This window comes from Oncorhynchus mykiss, chromosome 12, assembly GCF_057628025.1.
Source record: "Oncorhynchus mykiss isolate SJ-2025 chromosome 12, ASM5762802v1, whole genome shotgun sequence".
NCBI lineage: Eukaryota > Metazoa > Chordata > Actinopteri > Salmoniformes > Salmonidae > Oncorhynchus > Oncorhynchus mykiss.
In genome coordinates, this window is record NC_143033.1 from 4,429,174 (window position 1) to 4,441,977 (window position 12,804).

The window sequence follows — 12,804 nt, forward strand, 5'->3', positions numbered from 1 at the left end:
TGTAACTGTGTAACTCAGTGTAATGGAACTCTGTAACTGTGTAACTCAGTGTAATGGAACGCTGTGTAACTCAGTGTAATGGAACTCTGTGTAACTCAGTCTAATGGAACGCTGTGTAACTGTGTAACTCAGTGTAATGGAACTCTGTGTAATGGAACGTTGTGTAACTGTGTAACTCAGTGTAATGGAACTCTGTGTAACACAGTCTAATGGAACGCTGTGTAACTGTGTAACTCAGTGTAATGGAACTCTGTGTAACTCAGTGTAATGGAACTATGTGTAACTCAGTGTAATGGAACTCTGTGTAACTCAGTGTAATGGAACTCTGTGTAACTGTGGAACTCTGTGTAACTCAGTGTAATGGAACTCTGTGTAACTCAGTGTAATGGAACTCTGTGTAACTCAGTGAAATGGAACTCTGTGTAACTCAGTGAAATGGAACTCTGTGTAACTCAGTGTAATGGAACTCTGTGTAACTCAGTGTAATGGAACTATGTGTAACTCAGTGTAATGTAGGCCTACTGTGACCAAAGGAAGTTTGAAATGATACAATGACTGATGTTAAAGTTCAGACTGTCAGCTCTAAAGGTATTTTCATCCAAATCGGGTGAAACATTTAGAAATGTTTGTTCATGGTCGCCGTCGTCCCCCACCATTACAATAACAGGGGAGGTTAGCATTTGTTTTTTTTGGGGGGGGGGCATGATATTTGTGCGTCTGTAACTTTCTCACTGTTCACGTTTATTTCAGGATTATCCGTGATCATGGTAGCATCCACATTAATTAGAAACATATTATATTCTTATTTAGAATAAAAGTGACTCCAAAATAACAATACATTATTAACCATTCATTTCTATTGGGCACAAAATAATCTGTAACACAACCAAAAAAACATCAAATGAATCCCAACAAGTTTGTAGAGTCACACGCCTCATGAGGTCATTGTGTGTTATGAATATGGGACCAAATACTAAACTTTTTACTACTTTAATACACATATGTGAATTTGTCCCGGTACTTTTGGTCCCCTAAAATGGTGTTCACCCGATATGGATGATAATACCCTCAAATGAAAGCTGCACTTTGACCTCACAGTCATTGTATCATTTCCAATCCAAAGTGCTGGGAGTCCAGAAGCCAACACAACAAACAATGTGTCACTGTCTCAATCCTGTTGAAGCTCACTGTATATATTCAATTGATTAAAGTCTCGATGTCACTTGAAATGTGCCAATGATCTGTCTGTGTGATCTTTTTTTTTTTATGTGCGTGTCTATGTACGTCCGTGTCTGTCTATTTGTCCGTCCGTCTCTGTGTGTCTCGTCCTCGCCCGTCCCCCAGAGAACCACCGTCTGACCCTTGACCTGCAGAAGGTAGAGCAGCTGGAGAGTAAGATCAACACAGAGCTGACCAGCCTGAAGGACAGGATAGAGACCATGACTCAGGAGCTGGAGACGTACAGCAACCTGGACAATCTAAAGGCTGCTGGAGAGGACAAGAAGAAGGTACTGTCTGTCCGTTCGTCCGTCGGTCGGTCCGTCGGTCCTTCCTTTCTTTCTTTCTTTCTTTCTTTCTTTCTTTCTTTCTTTCTTTCTTTCTTTCTTTCTTTCTTTCTTTCTTTCTTATAGAGGTACAGACCTAGGTTTGGAAAGTACACCTGACCTCAGCTATGGGCCTACAGAGTGTCAGTAGCAGAGCTGATGTAGGATCAGTTGCCTTTTAGAGTGTAATGATTAAGATAATATGGATGAGGGGACCTGATCCTAGATCAGCACTGCCACTCTGCTTAATGAATACGGGCTCTGAAGCGTCACTCAGTGTGGGATTAGTGTGTGGTCCAGGCTTTGACGGGATGCCCTCTAACCCCTCCCTCTGTGGAGGAGGGTCCATGAGGTTTTTTTTTACAAATTAAAGTTCACTGCAGCCCATTAAACATATGTTTTAAAGCAGACATGTTTTTTTTTTAACATTTGAATGATTATGTTCACAGATAATCAGCTCAAATGAATACTCGCTCTCCATTTGGCAAATCTGACCATAATTTTATCCTCCTGATTCCGGTTCACAAGCAAAAATTAAAGCAGGAAGTACCAGTGACTCGCTGTATACGGAAGTGGTCAGATGACGCGGATGCTACGCTACAGGACTGTTTCGCTAGCAGACTGGATTCATACAATGGCATTGAGGAGTATACCACCTCAGCCACCTGCTTCATCATAAAGAGCATCTACAATGTTGTCCCCACATTGACCATACGTACGTACATATCCCGACCAGAAGCCATGGATTACAGGCAACATCCACACCAAGCTAAAGGCTAGAGCTGCCGCTTTCAAGGAGCGGGATTGTAATCCGGACACTTATAAGAAATCCCACTACACCTTCAGATGAACCATCAAACAGGAAAAGCGTCAATACATGACTAAGATTGAATCCTACTACACCGGCTCTGACGCTCATCAGATGTTGCAGGGCTTGAAAACTATTACGGACTACAGCCGTGAGCTCCCCAGTGACGTGAGCCTACCAGATGAGCTAAATGCCTTTTTATGTTCGCTTCAAGGCAAGCAACACTGACGCATGCATGAGAGCACCAGCTGTTCCGGACGACTGTGTGATCACGCTCTCGGTAGCCGATGTGACTAAGACTTTTAAACAGGTCAACATTCACAAAGCCCCGGGGCCAGACGGATTACCAGGACGTGTGCTCAAAGCATGCGTGGACTGGCAAGTGTCTAAACTGACATTTTCAACCTGTCCCTGACCAAGTTTGTAGTACCTACAGACCACCATAGACCACCATAGTCCCTGTGCCCAAGAAAGCGAAGGTAACCTGCCTAAATGATTACCACCACCATGAAGTGCTTTGAAAGGCTGGTCAAGGCTCACATCAACACCATTATCCCAGAAACCCTAGACCCACTCCAATTCGCATACCACCCCAACAGATCCACAGATGAAGCAATCACACTCCACACTGCCCTTTCCCACCTGGACAAAAGGAACATCTATGTGAGAATGCTGTTCATTGACTACAGCTCAGCGTTCAACACCATAGTGCCCTCCAAGCTCATCACTAAGCTAAGGACCCTGGGACTAGACACCTCCCTCTGCAACTGGATCCTGGACTTCCTGACGGTCCGCCCCCAGGTGGTAAGGGTACGCAACAACACATCTGACACGCTGATCCTCAACACTGGGGCCCCTCAGTGGTGCGTGCTCTGCCCCCTCCTGTACTCCCTTTTCATTCATGACTGCACGGCCAAACACGACTCCAACACTGTCATTAAGTTTGCTGACGACACAACAGTGGTAGGCCTGATCACCGACAACGATGAGACAGCCTATAGGGAGGAGGTCAGAGCTGGCCATGTGGTGCCAGGACAACAACCTCTCCTTCAATGTGAGGAAGACAAAGGAGCTGATTGTGGACTTCAGAAAAAGGCGGGCTGAACAGGCCCCCATTAACATCGACGGGCTGTAGTGGAGCGGGTCGAGAGTTTCAAGTTCCTTGGTGTCCACATCACCAACGATCTATCATGGTCCAAACATACCAAGACAGTCATGAAGAGGGCACGACAAAGACCATTCCCCCTCAGGAGAATGACAAAAATTTGGCATGGGTCCTCAGATCCTCAGAAAAGTTCTACAGCTGCACCATCGAGAGCATCCTGACCAGTTGCATCACCGCCTGGTAAGGCAACTGCTTAGCATCTGACCGCAAGGCGCTACAGAGGGCAGTGTTTACGGCCCAGTATATCGCTTGGGGCCAAGCTTCCTGACATCCAGGACCTGTATACTAGGCCCCAAAAAGGGTCAAATACTCCAGTCACCCAATTCATAGACTGATCTACCCTCTGTAGCGGGTGGCCTTAATCAAAATGGCCACCTGGTCTATTTACATTGACCCCCCCCCCCCCCCCCCCCCTTAGTTTTTACACTGCTGCAACTCTCTGTTTATTATCTATACATAGTCACTTTATGTACGAAATAACTTGACTAACCTTCCCACGTTGACGCTGTACTTTTTCTTTGACTATTTTGTTTACTTTAGTTTATTTAGTAAATATTTTCTTCAATGTCTTTATTAAAACTGCATTGTTGGGTTAAGGGCTTGTAAGTAAGCATTTCACCGTAAGGTCTACTACACCTGTTTGTATTTGGATCATGGGACAAATTAAAATTTTATTTACAAAATGTGTTACATAGTTAATCATGAAAGCATTTTAAGAAAACATTAAGACAACGGTCCTCTTTCAATGCCTTAGTATCCGCAGGAATCAGGATGTAATATTTATTGAAAGACCCCCATCTGTGGCAGATGTCTCATGGCATAGTCCCTGTAAGATCACGTCGCTAATGTAAACAGCGACGGTGTTGTCGTTGAGGGAGTTTACCAAATGGGAACAACTTGGTAGAGCTAGAAGGAAACGTGAAAGCATCCTCCTCTACAGGCATCACAAAGCGACTCTCCTTTAAACAGGAAACACATTCTCTGAGAGATTTGACACCAGGAAGTCATGTTTCTTCCACTGACTCAGTCTGAGAAACACAAGTTTTTAGTTTCAACCAATGAAGAAAGGGGTGTAACCAATGGCTGGTTGACCCACTTCATCTGCTTAAACATCCTTAAGATATTTTTTCAGTAAATCCTTGTTTTATTACCCCACCAGAGCTGTGTATCCGAAATATACAGCTATTCACTATCTGAGCTGATGATTTGCTGTGGTAGCTCTACTAACACCATAATGAGTGTTGGATGAATTAATGAATGAATGGTAGTTCATCTAAGTTGTTGTCTATTGTCCTATAGAGGCTGCAGGAGGACAGAGTATCCCTGGCCCAGAGGAGAGACGGCTTTCACAAGGTCATGCAGAAGATGAATGAGGTGTATGAAGCTCTGAAAACACAGCTACAGGACAATGAGACACATGCTCAGGTACAGAGGCCATACTGACTACAGACTAGTGTGGAGGTTAGCCTGGTGTCTGATCTGTTCATGCTATTAGCCAACAACCATGGTAGTTGCCAGGCTAGGCTAACTTGATGTGGCCTGTCTATTGCCTTTCACGAACACTCATGATGTCATAATAACTTTGGAGCTTGAAGATTCTTTGAGTGTTTCTTGCCTGTTTTTTTTTCTCCTCTCAACCAACCACTGTTTTCTGTTGGTTTCCAGCTGACCAATCTGGAGAGGAAGTGGCAACATCACGAGCAGAACAACTTCGTCATGAAAGAGTGTATCCTTGTGTTTTGATTGGACACAATCAAGTTCCATTACAGGACTGAATCTGTAGGTTGGTGTCTGTCGTTCACACCACAGGCAGAATGGATCTGCGGAATCTATACATTACAGGACTGACAATGGTAGACGTAATATCCCCAATGGGGGGGACATGTTGTATAAACCAAAGTTTCCTTGACTCCTACATCTCCAGTCATCGCCTCTAAGGGTATGGAGAGCGACTACCGTCCGGTGGTGAAGACTGTCTCCAGGCAGCTGGCAGAGTACAACAAGATCCTCATAGACACCCTGCAGGGAACCAAGATCTAGGAACTGACTCGGGGACAAGGACAGCTACAGCTTCCTCTCTCTGGAGGCAGTCTCCATGTCCCACTTCCTGCATCAACCCCTCTGTCATACATGTCCTTATTTTTTTAAAGAAAAGCTATTCTTTTTTTTGTCCATTAAAATATCATCTAATTGATCAGAAATACAGTGTAGACATTGTTAATGTTGTAAATGACTATTGTAGCTGGAAACGGCAGGTTTTTAATGGATTATCTACATAGGTGTACAGAGGTCCATTATAAGCAATCATCACTCCTGTGTTCCAATGGCACGTTGTGTTAGCTAATCCAAGTTCATCATTTTAAAAGGTTAATTGATCATTAGAAAACCCTTTTGAAATTATGTTAGCACAACTGAAAACTGTTGTTCTGATTAAAGAAGCAATAAAACTGGCCTTTAGACTGTTCTTTTGCCCATCTTAATCCTTTCTTTTTATTGGCCAGTCTGAGATATGGCTTTTTCTTTGCAACTCTGCCTAGAAGGCCAGCTTCAGATTCTTGGCAATTTCTCACATGGAATAGCCTTCATTTCTCAGAACAAGAATAGACTGATGAGTTTCAGAAGAAAGTTCTTTGTTTCTGGCCATTTTGAGCCTGTAAATGTTAACCCACAAATGTTAATGCTCCAGATGCTCAACTAGTCTAAAGAAGGCCAGTTTTATTGCTTCTTTAAACAGAACAACAGTTTTCAGCTGTGCTAACATAATCGCAAAAGGGTTTTCTAATGATCAATTAGCATTTTAAAATGATCAACTTGGATTAGCTAACACAACGTGCCATTGGAACACAGGAGTGATGGTTGCTGATAATGGGCCTCTGTACGCCTATGTAGATAATCCATTAAAAACCTGCCGTTTCCAGCTACAATAGTCATTTACAACATTAACAATGTCTACACTGTATTTCTGATCAATTTGATTATATTTTAATGGACAAATGTGCTTTTCTTTCAAAAACAAGGACATTTCTTATTGACCCCAAAACAATTGTGTACGTATGGGTTGACATATATATATATATATATATATATATATATATATACTATACTATATACACAACCGTTCAAAAGTATATATACTCAACCAAATATGATATATGTGTTTGAGCAGAGATATACTGGACTCAAACCGCATATGAGACCCAATTGTATAATGATAACAAAGTGTCTTGAATCATCCTTCTATGTTGTTACATTTGACATATTTCAAACGTTGTACATGACCATTTCTCTGTAGTTCCATTACTGTCAATACAACGTGTTCTGTAGCGTCCTTTTGCTTTCTTTCTTGATAAAACGGTTTGACCAACGACGTTGTCACGTTTCTACATTTATGGATGTCTGTACTTAGAATTAGTCTCTAACAGTACTTAACATGTCCCTAACAGTAGTTAACATGTCCCTAACAGTACTTAACATGTCCCTAACAGTACTTAACATGTCCCTAACAGTACTTAACATGTCCCTAACAGTACTTAGCATGTCCCTAACAGTACTTAACATGTCCCTAACAGTGCTTAACATGTCCCTAACAGTGCTTAACATGTCCCTAACAGTGCTTAACATGTCCCTAACAGTGCTTAACATGTCCCTAACAGTAGTTAACATGTCCCTAACAGTAGTTAACATGTCCCTAACAGTACTAATAGTAGAGGTTGTAGCAGCTCAGTGTTGGGTCAGTAGAGGTTGTAGCAGCTCAGTGTTGGGTCAGTAGAGGTTGTAGCAGCTCAGTGTTGGGTCAGTAGAGGTTGTAGCAGCTCAGTGTTGGGTCAGTAGAGGTTAACATGTCAGTCCCCTGTTGTAGCAGCTCAGTGTTGGGTCAGTAGGGGTTCTAACAGCTCAATGTTGGGTCAGTAGGGATTGTAACAGCTCAGTGTTGGGTCAGTAGGGGTTGTAACAGCTCAGTGTTGGGTCAGTAGGGGTTGTAACAGCTCAGTGTTGGGTCAGTAGGGGTTGTAACAGCTCCGTGTTGGGTCAGTAGAGGTTAACATGTCAGTCCCCTGTTGTAGCAGCTCAGTGTTGGGTCAGTAGGGGTTGTAGCATCTCAGTGTTGGGTCAGTAGGGTTTGTAACAGCTCAGTGTTAGGTCAGTAGGGGTTCTAACAGCTCAGTGTTGGGCCAGTAGAGGTTGTAACAGCTCAGTGTTGGGTCAGTAGAGGTTCTAACAGCTCAATGTTGGGTCAGTAGAGGTTGTAGCAGCTCAGTGTTGGGCCAGTAGAGGTTGTAGCAGCTCAGTGTTGGGTCAGTAGAGGTTGTAGCAGCTCAGTGTTGGGTCAGTAGAGGTTGTAGCAGCTCAGTGTTGGGTCAGTAGAGGTTAACATGTCAGTCCCCTGTTGGAGCAGCTCAGTGTTGGGTCAGTAGGGGTTGTAACAGCTCAGTGTTGGGTCAGTAGGGGTTGTAACAGCTCAGTGTTGGGTCAGTAGGGGTTGTAACAGCTCAGTGTTGGGTCAGTGAGGGTTGTAACACCTCAGTGTTGGGTCAGTAGAGGTTAACATGTCAGTCCCCTGTTGGAGCAGCTCAGTGTTGGGTCAGTAGGGGTTGTAACAGCTCAGTGTTGGGTCAGTAGGGGTTAACATTGGACAGGAACTCCACAGCCTGCTGATAACACTATTGTTTTAAGGCTATTGGTTTCCTCCTCCCCTCTTTATCAGCCAGAGGGCCAGGATGGTGTGCTGCCCAGTGTTCCTCAGCTCAGCCCAGTTCCTCCACCCAACCACTCTTCGAGTGTGTTTGTCTTTGTGTGTGAGTGTGTGCACGTGTCTGGGGGCCAAGGGGAAAGAGAGCCTCCTTAGCCTGTCTGGAGTAGGACAGGAGCCAGGACACACAGACACAGACACAGACACACACACACACACACACACACACACACACACACACACACACACACACACACACACACACACACACACACACACACACACACACACACACACACACACACACACACACACACACACACACACACACACCATTCCTCAGTTGGGTTTGGGTGAGCAGCAGATGCCTCAGGGGATTTCCAGTGTCAGGGAGCTGAACTCTGGCTTGATAGAGTGGCGAGGGGAGATCAGCGTGGAGCTCTTACTCAATACACATGTCTGGTGAGGGATCTGCTACAGCTGGTTAATAGTGGTGAGGGACTATATGCTACAGCTGGGTTAATAGTGGTGAGGGACTATCTGCTACAGCTGGGTGAATAGTGGTGAGGGACTATATGCTACAGCTGGTTAATAGTGGTGAGGGACTATCTGCTACAGCTGGTTAATAGTGGTGAGGGACTATATGCTACAGCTGGTTAATAGTGGTGAGGGACTATATGCTACAGCTGGGTGAATAGTGGTGAGGGACTATCTGCTACAGCTGGGTTAATAGTGGTGAGGGACTATATGCTACAGCTGGGTTAATAGTGGTGAGGGACTATCTGCTACAGCTGGGTGAATAGTGGTGAGGGACTATATGCTACAGCTGGGTTAATAGTGGTGAGGGAGTATCTGCTACAGCTGGGTTAATAGTGGTGAGGGACTATATGCTACAGCTGGTTAATAGTGGTGAGGGACTATCTGCTACAGCTGGGTGAATAGTGGTGAGGGGACTATATGCTACAGCTGGGTTAATAGTGGTGAGGGGACTATATGCTACAGCTGGGTTAATAGTGGTGAGGGAGTATCTGCTACAGCTGGTTAATAGTGGTGAGGGACTATCTGCTACAGCTGGGTTAATAGTGGTGAGGGACTATCTGCTACAGCTGGGTGAATAGTGGTGAGGGACTATCTGCTACAGCTGGGTTAATAGTGGTGAGGGACTATCTGCTACAGCTGGTTAATAGTGGTGAGGGACTATCTGCTACAGCTGGGTGAATAGTGGTGAGGGACTATATGCTACAGCTGGGTTAATAGTGGTGAGGGACTATCTGCTACAGCTGGGTTAATAGTGGTGAGGGACTATCTGCTACAGCTGGGTTAATAGTGGTGAGGGACTATCTGCTACAGCTGGGTTAATAGTGGTGAGGGACTATCTGCTACAGCTGGGTGAATACTGTGAATAGTGGTGAGGGACTATATTCTACAGCTGGGTTAATACTGTGAATAGTGGTGAGGGACTATCTGCTACAGCTGGTTAATAGTGGTGAGGGACTATATTCTACAGCTGGGTTAATACTGTGAATAGTGGTGAGGGACTATATTCTACAGCTGGTTAATAGTGGTGAGGGACTATATTCTACAGCTGGGTTAATACTGTGAATAGTGGTGAGGGACTATATTCTACAGCTGGTTAATAGTGGTGAGGGACTATATTCTACAGCTGGTTAATAGTGGTGAGGGACTATATTCTACAGCTGGGTTAATACTGTGAATAGTGGTGAGGGACTATATTCTACAGCTGGTTAATAGTGGTGAGGGACTATATTCTACAGCTGGGTTAATACTGTGAATAGTGGTGAGGGACTATATTCTACAGCTGGGTTAATACTGTGAATAGTGGTGAGGGACTATATTCTACAGCTGGGTTAATAGTGGTGAGGGGACTATATGCTACAGCTGGGTTAATAGTGGTGAGGGAGTATCTGCTACAGCTGGGTTAATACTGTGAATAGTGGTGAGGGACTATCTGCTACAGCTGGTTAATAGTGGTGAGGGACTATATTCTACAGCTGGGTTAATACTGTGAATAGTGGTGAGGGACTATATGCTACAGCTGGGTTAATAGTGGTGAGGGACTATCTGCTACATCTGGGTTAATAGTGGTGAGGGACTATCTGCTACAGCTGGGTTAATAGTGGTGAGGGACTATCTGCTACAGCTGGTTAATAGTGGTGAGGGACTATATGCTACAGCTGGGTGAATAGTGGTGAGGGACTATCTGCTACAGCTGGGTGAATAGTGGTGAGGGAATATCTGCTACAGCTGGGTTAATAGTGGTGAGGGACTATATGCTACAGCTGGGTGAATAGTGGTGAGGGACTATCTGCTACAGCTGGGTTAATAGTGGTGAGGGACTATATGCTACAGCTGGGTTAATAGTGGTGAGGGACTATCTGCTACAGCTGGGTGAATAGTGGTGAGGGAATATCTGCTACAGCTGGGTTAATAGATGTGAGGGACTATATGCTACAGCTGGGTGAATAGTGGTGAGGGACTATCTGCTACAGCTGGGTTAATAGTGGTGAGGGAGTATCTGCTACAGCTGGGTTAATAGTGGTGAGGGACTATCTGCTACAGCTGGGTTAATAGTGGTGAGGGGACTATATGCTACAGCTGGGTTAATAGTGGTGAGGGGACTATATGCTACAGCTGGGTTAATAGTGGTGAGGGAGTATCTGCTACAGCTGGGTTAATAGTGGTGAGGGACTATATGCTACAGCTGGGTGAATAGTGGTGAGGGACTATCTGCTACAGCTGGGTTAATAGTGGTGAGGGACTATCTGCTACAGCTGGGTTAATAGTGGTGAGGGGACTATATGCTACAGCTGGGTTAATAGTGGTGAGGGACTATCTGCTACAGCTGGGTGAACAATGGTGAGGGACTATATGCTACAGCTGGGTTAATAGTGGTGAGGGAGTATCTGCTACAGCTGGGTTAATAGTGGTGAGGGACTATATGCTACAGCTGGGTTAATAGTGGTGAGGGACTATCTGCTACAGCTGGGTTAGTAGTGGTGAGGGACTATCTGCTACAGCTGGGTTAATAGTGGTGAGGGACTATATGCTACAGCTGGGTGAATAGTGGTGAGGGACTATCTGCTACAGCTGGTTAATAGTGGTGAGGGACTATATGCTACAGCTGGGTTAATAGTGGTGAGGGACTATATGCTACAGCTGGGTTAATAGTGGTGAGGGACTATCTGCTACAGCTGGATGAATAGTGGTGAGGGACTATATGCTACAGCTGGGTTAATAGTGGTGAGGGACTATATGCTACAGCTGGGTTAATAGTGGTGAGGGACTATCTGCTACAGCTGGGTGAATACTGTGAATAGTGGTGAGGGACTATATGCTACAGCTGGTTAATAGTGGTGAGGGACTATATGCTACAGCTGGGTGAATACTGTGAATAGTGGTGAGGGACTATATGCTACAGCTGGGTGAATACTGTGAATAGTGGTGAGGGACTATATGCTACAGCTGGGTGAATAGTGGTGAGGGACTATCTGCTACATCTGGGTTAATAGTGGTGAGGGACTATCTGCTACAGCTGGGTTAATAGTGGTGAGGGACTATCTGCTACAGCTGGTTAATAGTGGTGAGGGACTATCTGCTACAGCTGGTTAATAGTGGTGAGGGAATATCTGCTACAGCTGGGTTAATAGTGGTGAGGGACTATCTGCTACAGCTGGGTGAATAGTGGTGAGGGACTATCTGCTACAGCTGGGTTAATAGTGGTGAGGGACTATATTCTACAGCTGGTTAAATAGTGGTGAGGGACTATCTGCTACAGCTGGGTTAATAGTGGTGAGGGAGTATCTGCTACAGCTGGGTTAATAGTGGTGAGGGACTATATGCTACAGCTGGGTTAATAGTGGTGAGGGACTATCTGCTACAGCTGGGTTAATAGTGGTGAGCGACTATCTGCTACAGCTGGGTTAATAGTGGTGAGGGACTATATGCTACAGCTGGGTGAATAGTGGTGAGGGACTATCTGCTACAGCTGGGTTAATAGTGGTGATGGAGTATCTGCTACAGCTGGGTTAATAGTGGTGAGGGAATATCTGCTACAGCTGGGTTAATAGTGGTGAGGGACTATATGCTACAGCTGGGTGAATACTGTGAATAGTGGTGAGGGACTATATGCTACAGCTGGGTGAATACTGTGAATAGTGGTGAGGGACTATCTGCTACAGCTGGGTGAATACTGTGAATAGTGGTGAGGGACTATATGCTACAGCTGGGTGAATACTGTGAATAGTGGTGAGGGACTATATGCTACAGCTGGGTGAATACTGTGAATAGTGGTGAGGGACAATCTGCTACAGCTGGTTAATAGTGGTGAGGGACACTCTGCTACAGCTGGGTGAATAGTGGTGAGGGACTATCTGCTACAGCTGGGTGAATACTGTGAATAGTGGTTAGGGACTATATGCTACAGCTGGGTGAATACTGTGAATAGTGGTGAGGGACTATATTCTACAGCTGGGTGAATACTGTGAATAGTGGTGAGGGACTATATGCTACAGCTGGGTGAATACTGTGAATAGTGGTGAGGGACTATCTGCTACAGCTGGGTGAATACTGTGAATAG

General features: G+C 44.9%; 1 protein-coding gene across 1 annotated transcript in view; it reads left to right on the forward strand.

Annotated features, from left to right (window-relative positions):
• The window catches only part of ift74 (intraflagellar transport 74), a 64,728-nt gene extending 57,847 nt beyond the window's left edge, over positions 1-6,881 (forward strand). The window contains exons 17-20 of the mRNA XM_036936755.2: positions 1,345-1,508; positions 4,817-4,942; positions 5,183-5,243; positions 5,442-6,881. Of these exons, the coding sequence (XP_036792650.1) occupies positions 1,345-1,508; positions 4,817-4,942; positions 5,183-5,243; positions 5,442-5,557 (467 nt within the window). The 3' untranslated portion in view covers positions 5,558-6,881. The remainder of the gene's footprint in view (positions 1-1,344; positions 1,509-4,816; positions 4,943-5,182; positions 5,244-5,441) is intronic.
• Positions 6,882-12,804: the final 5,923 nt, after the last annotated feature.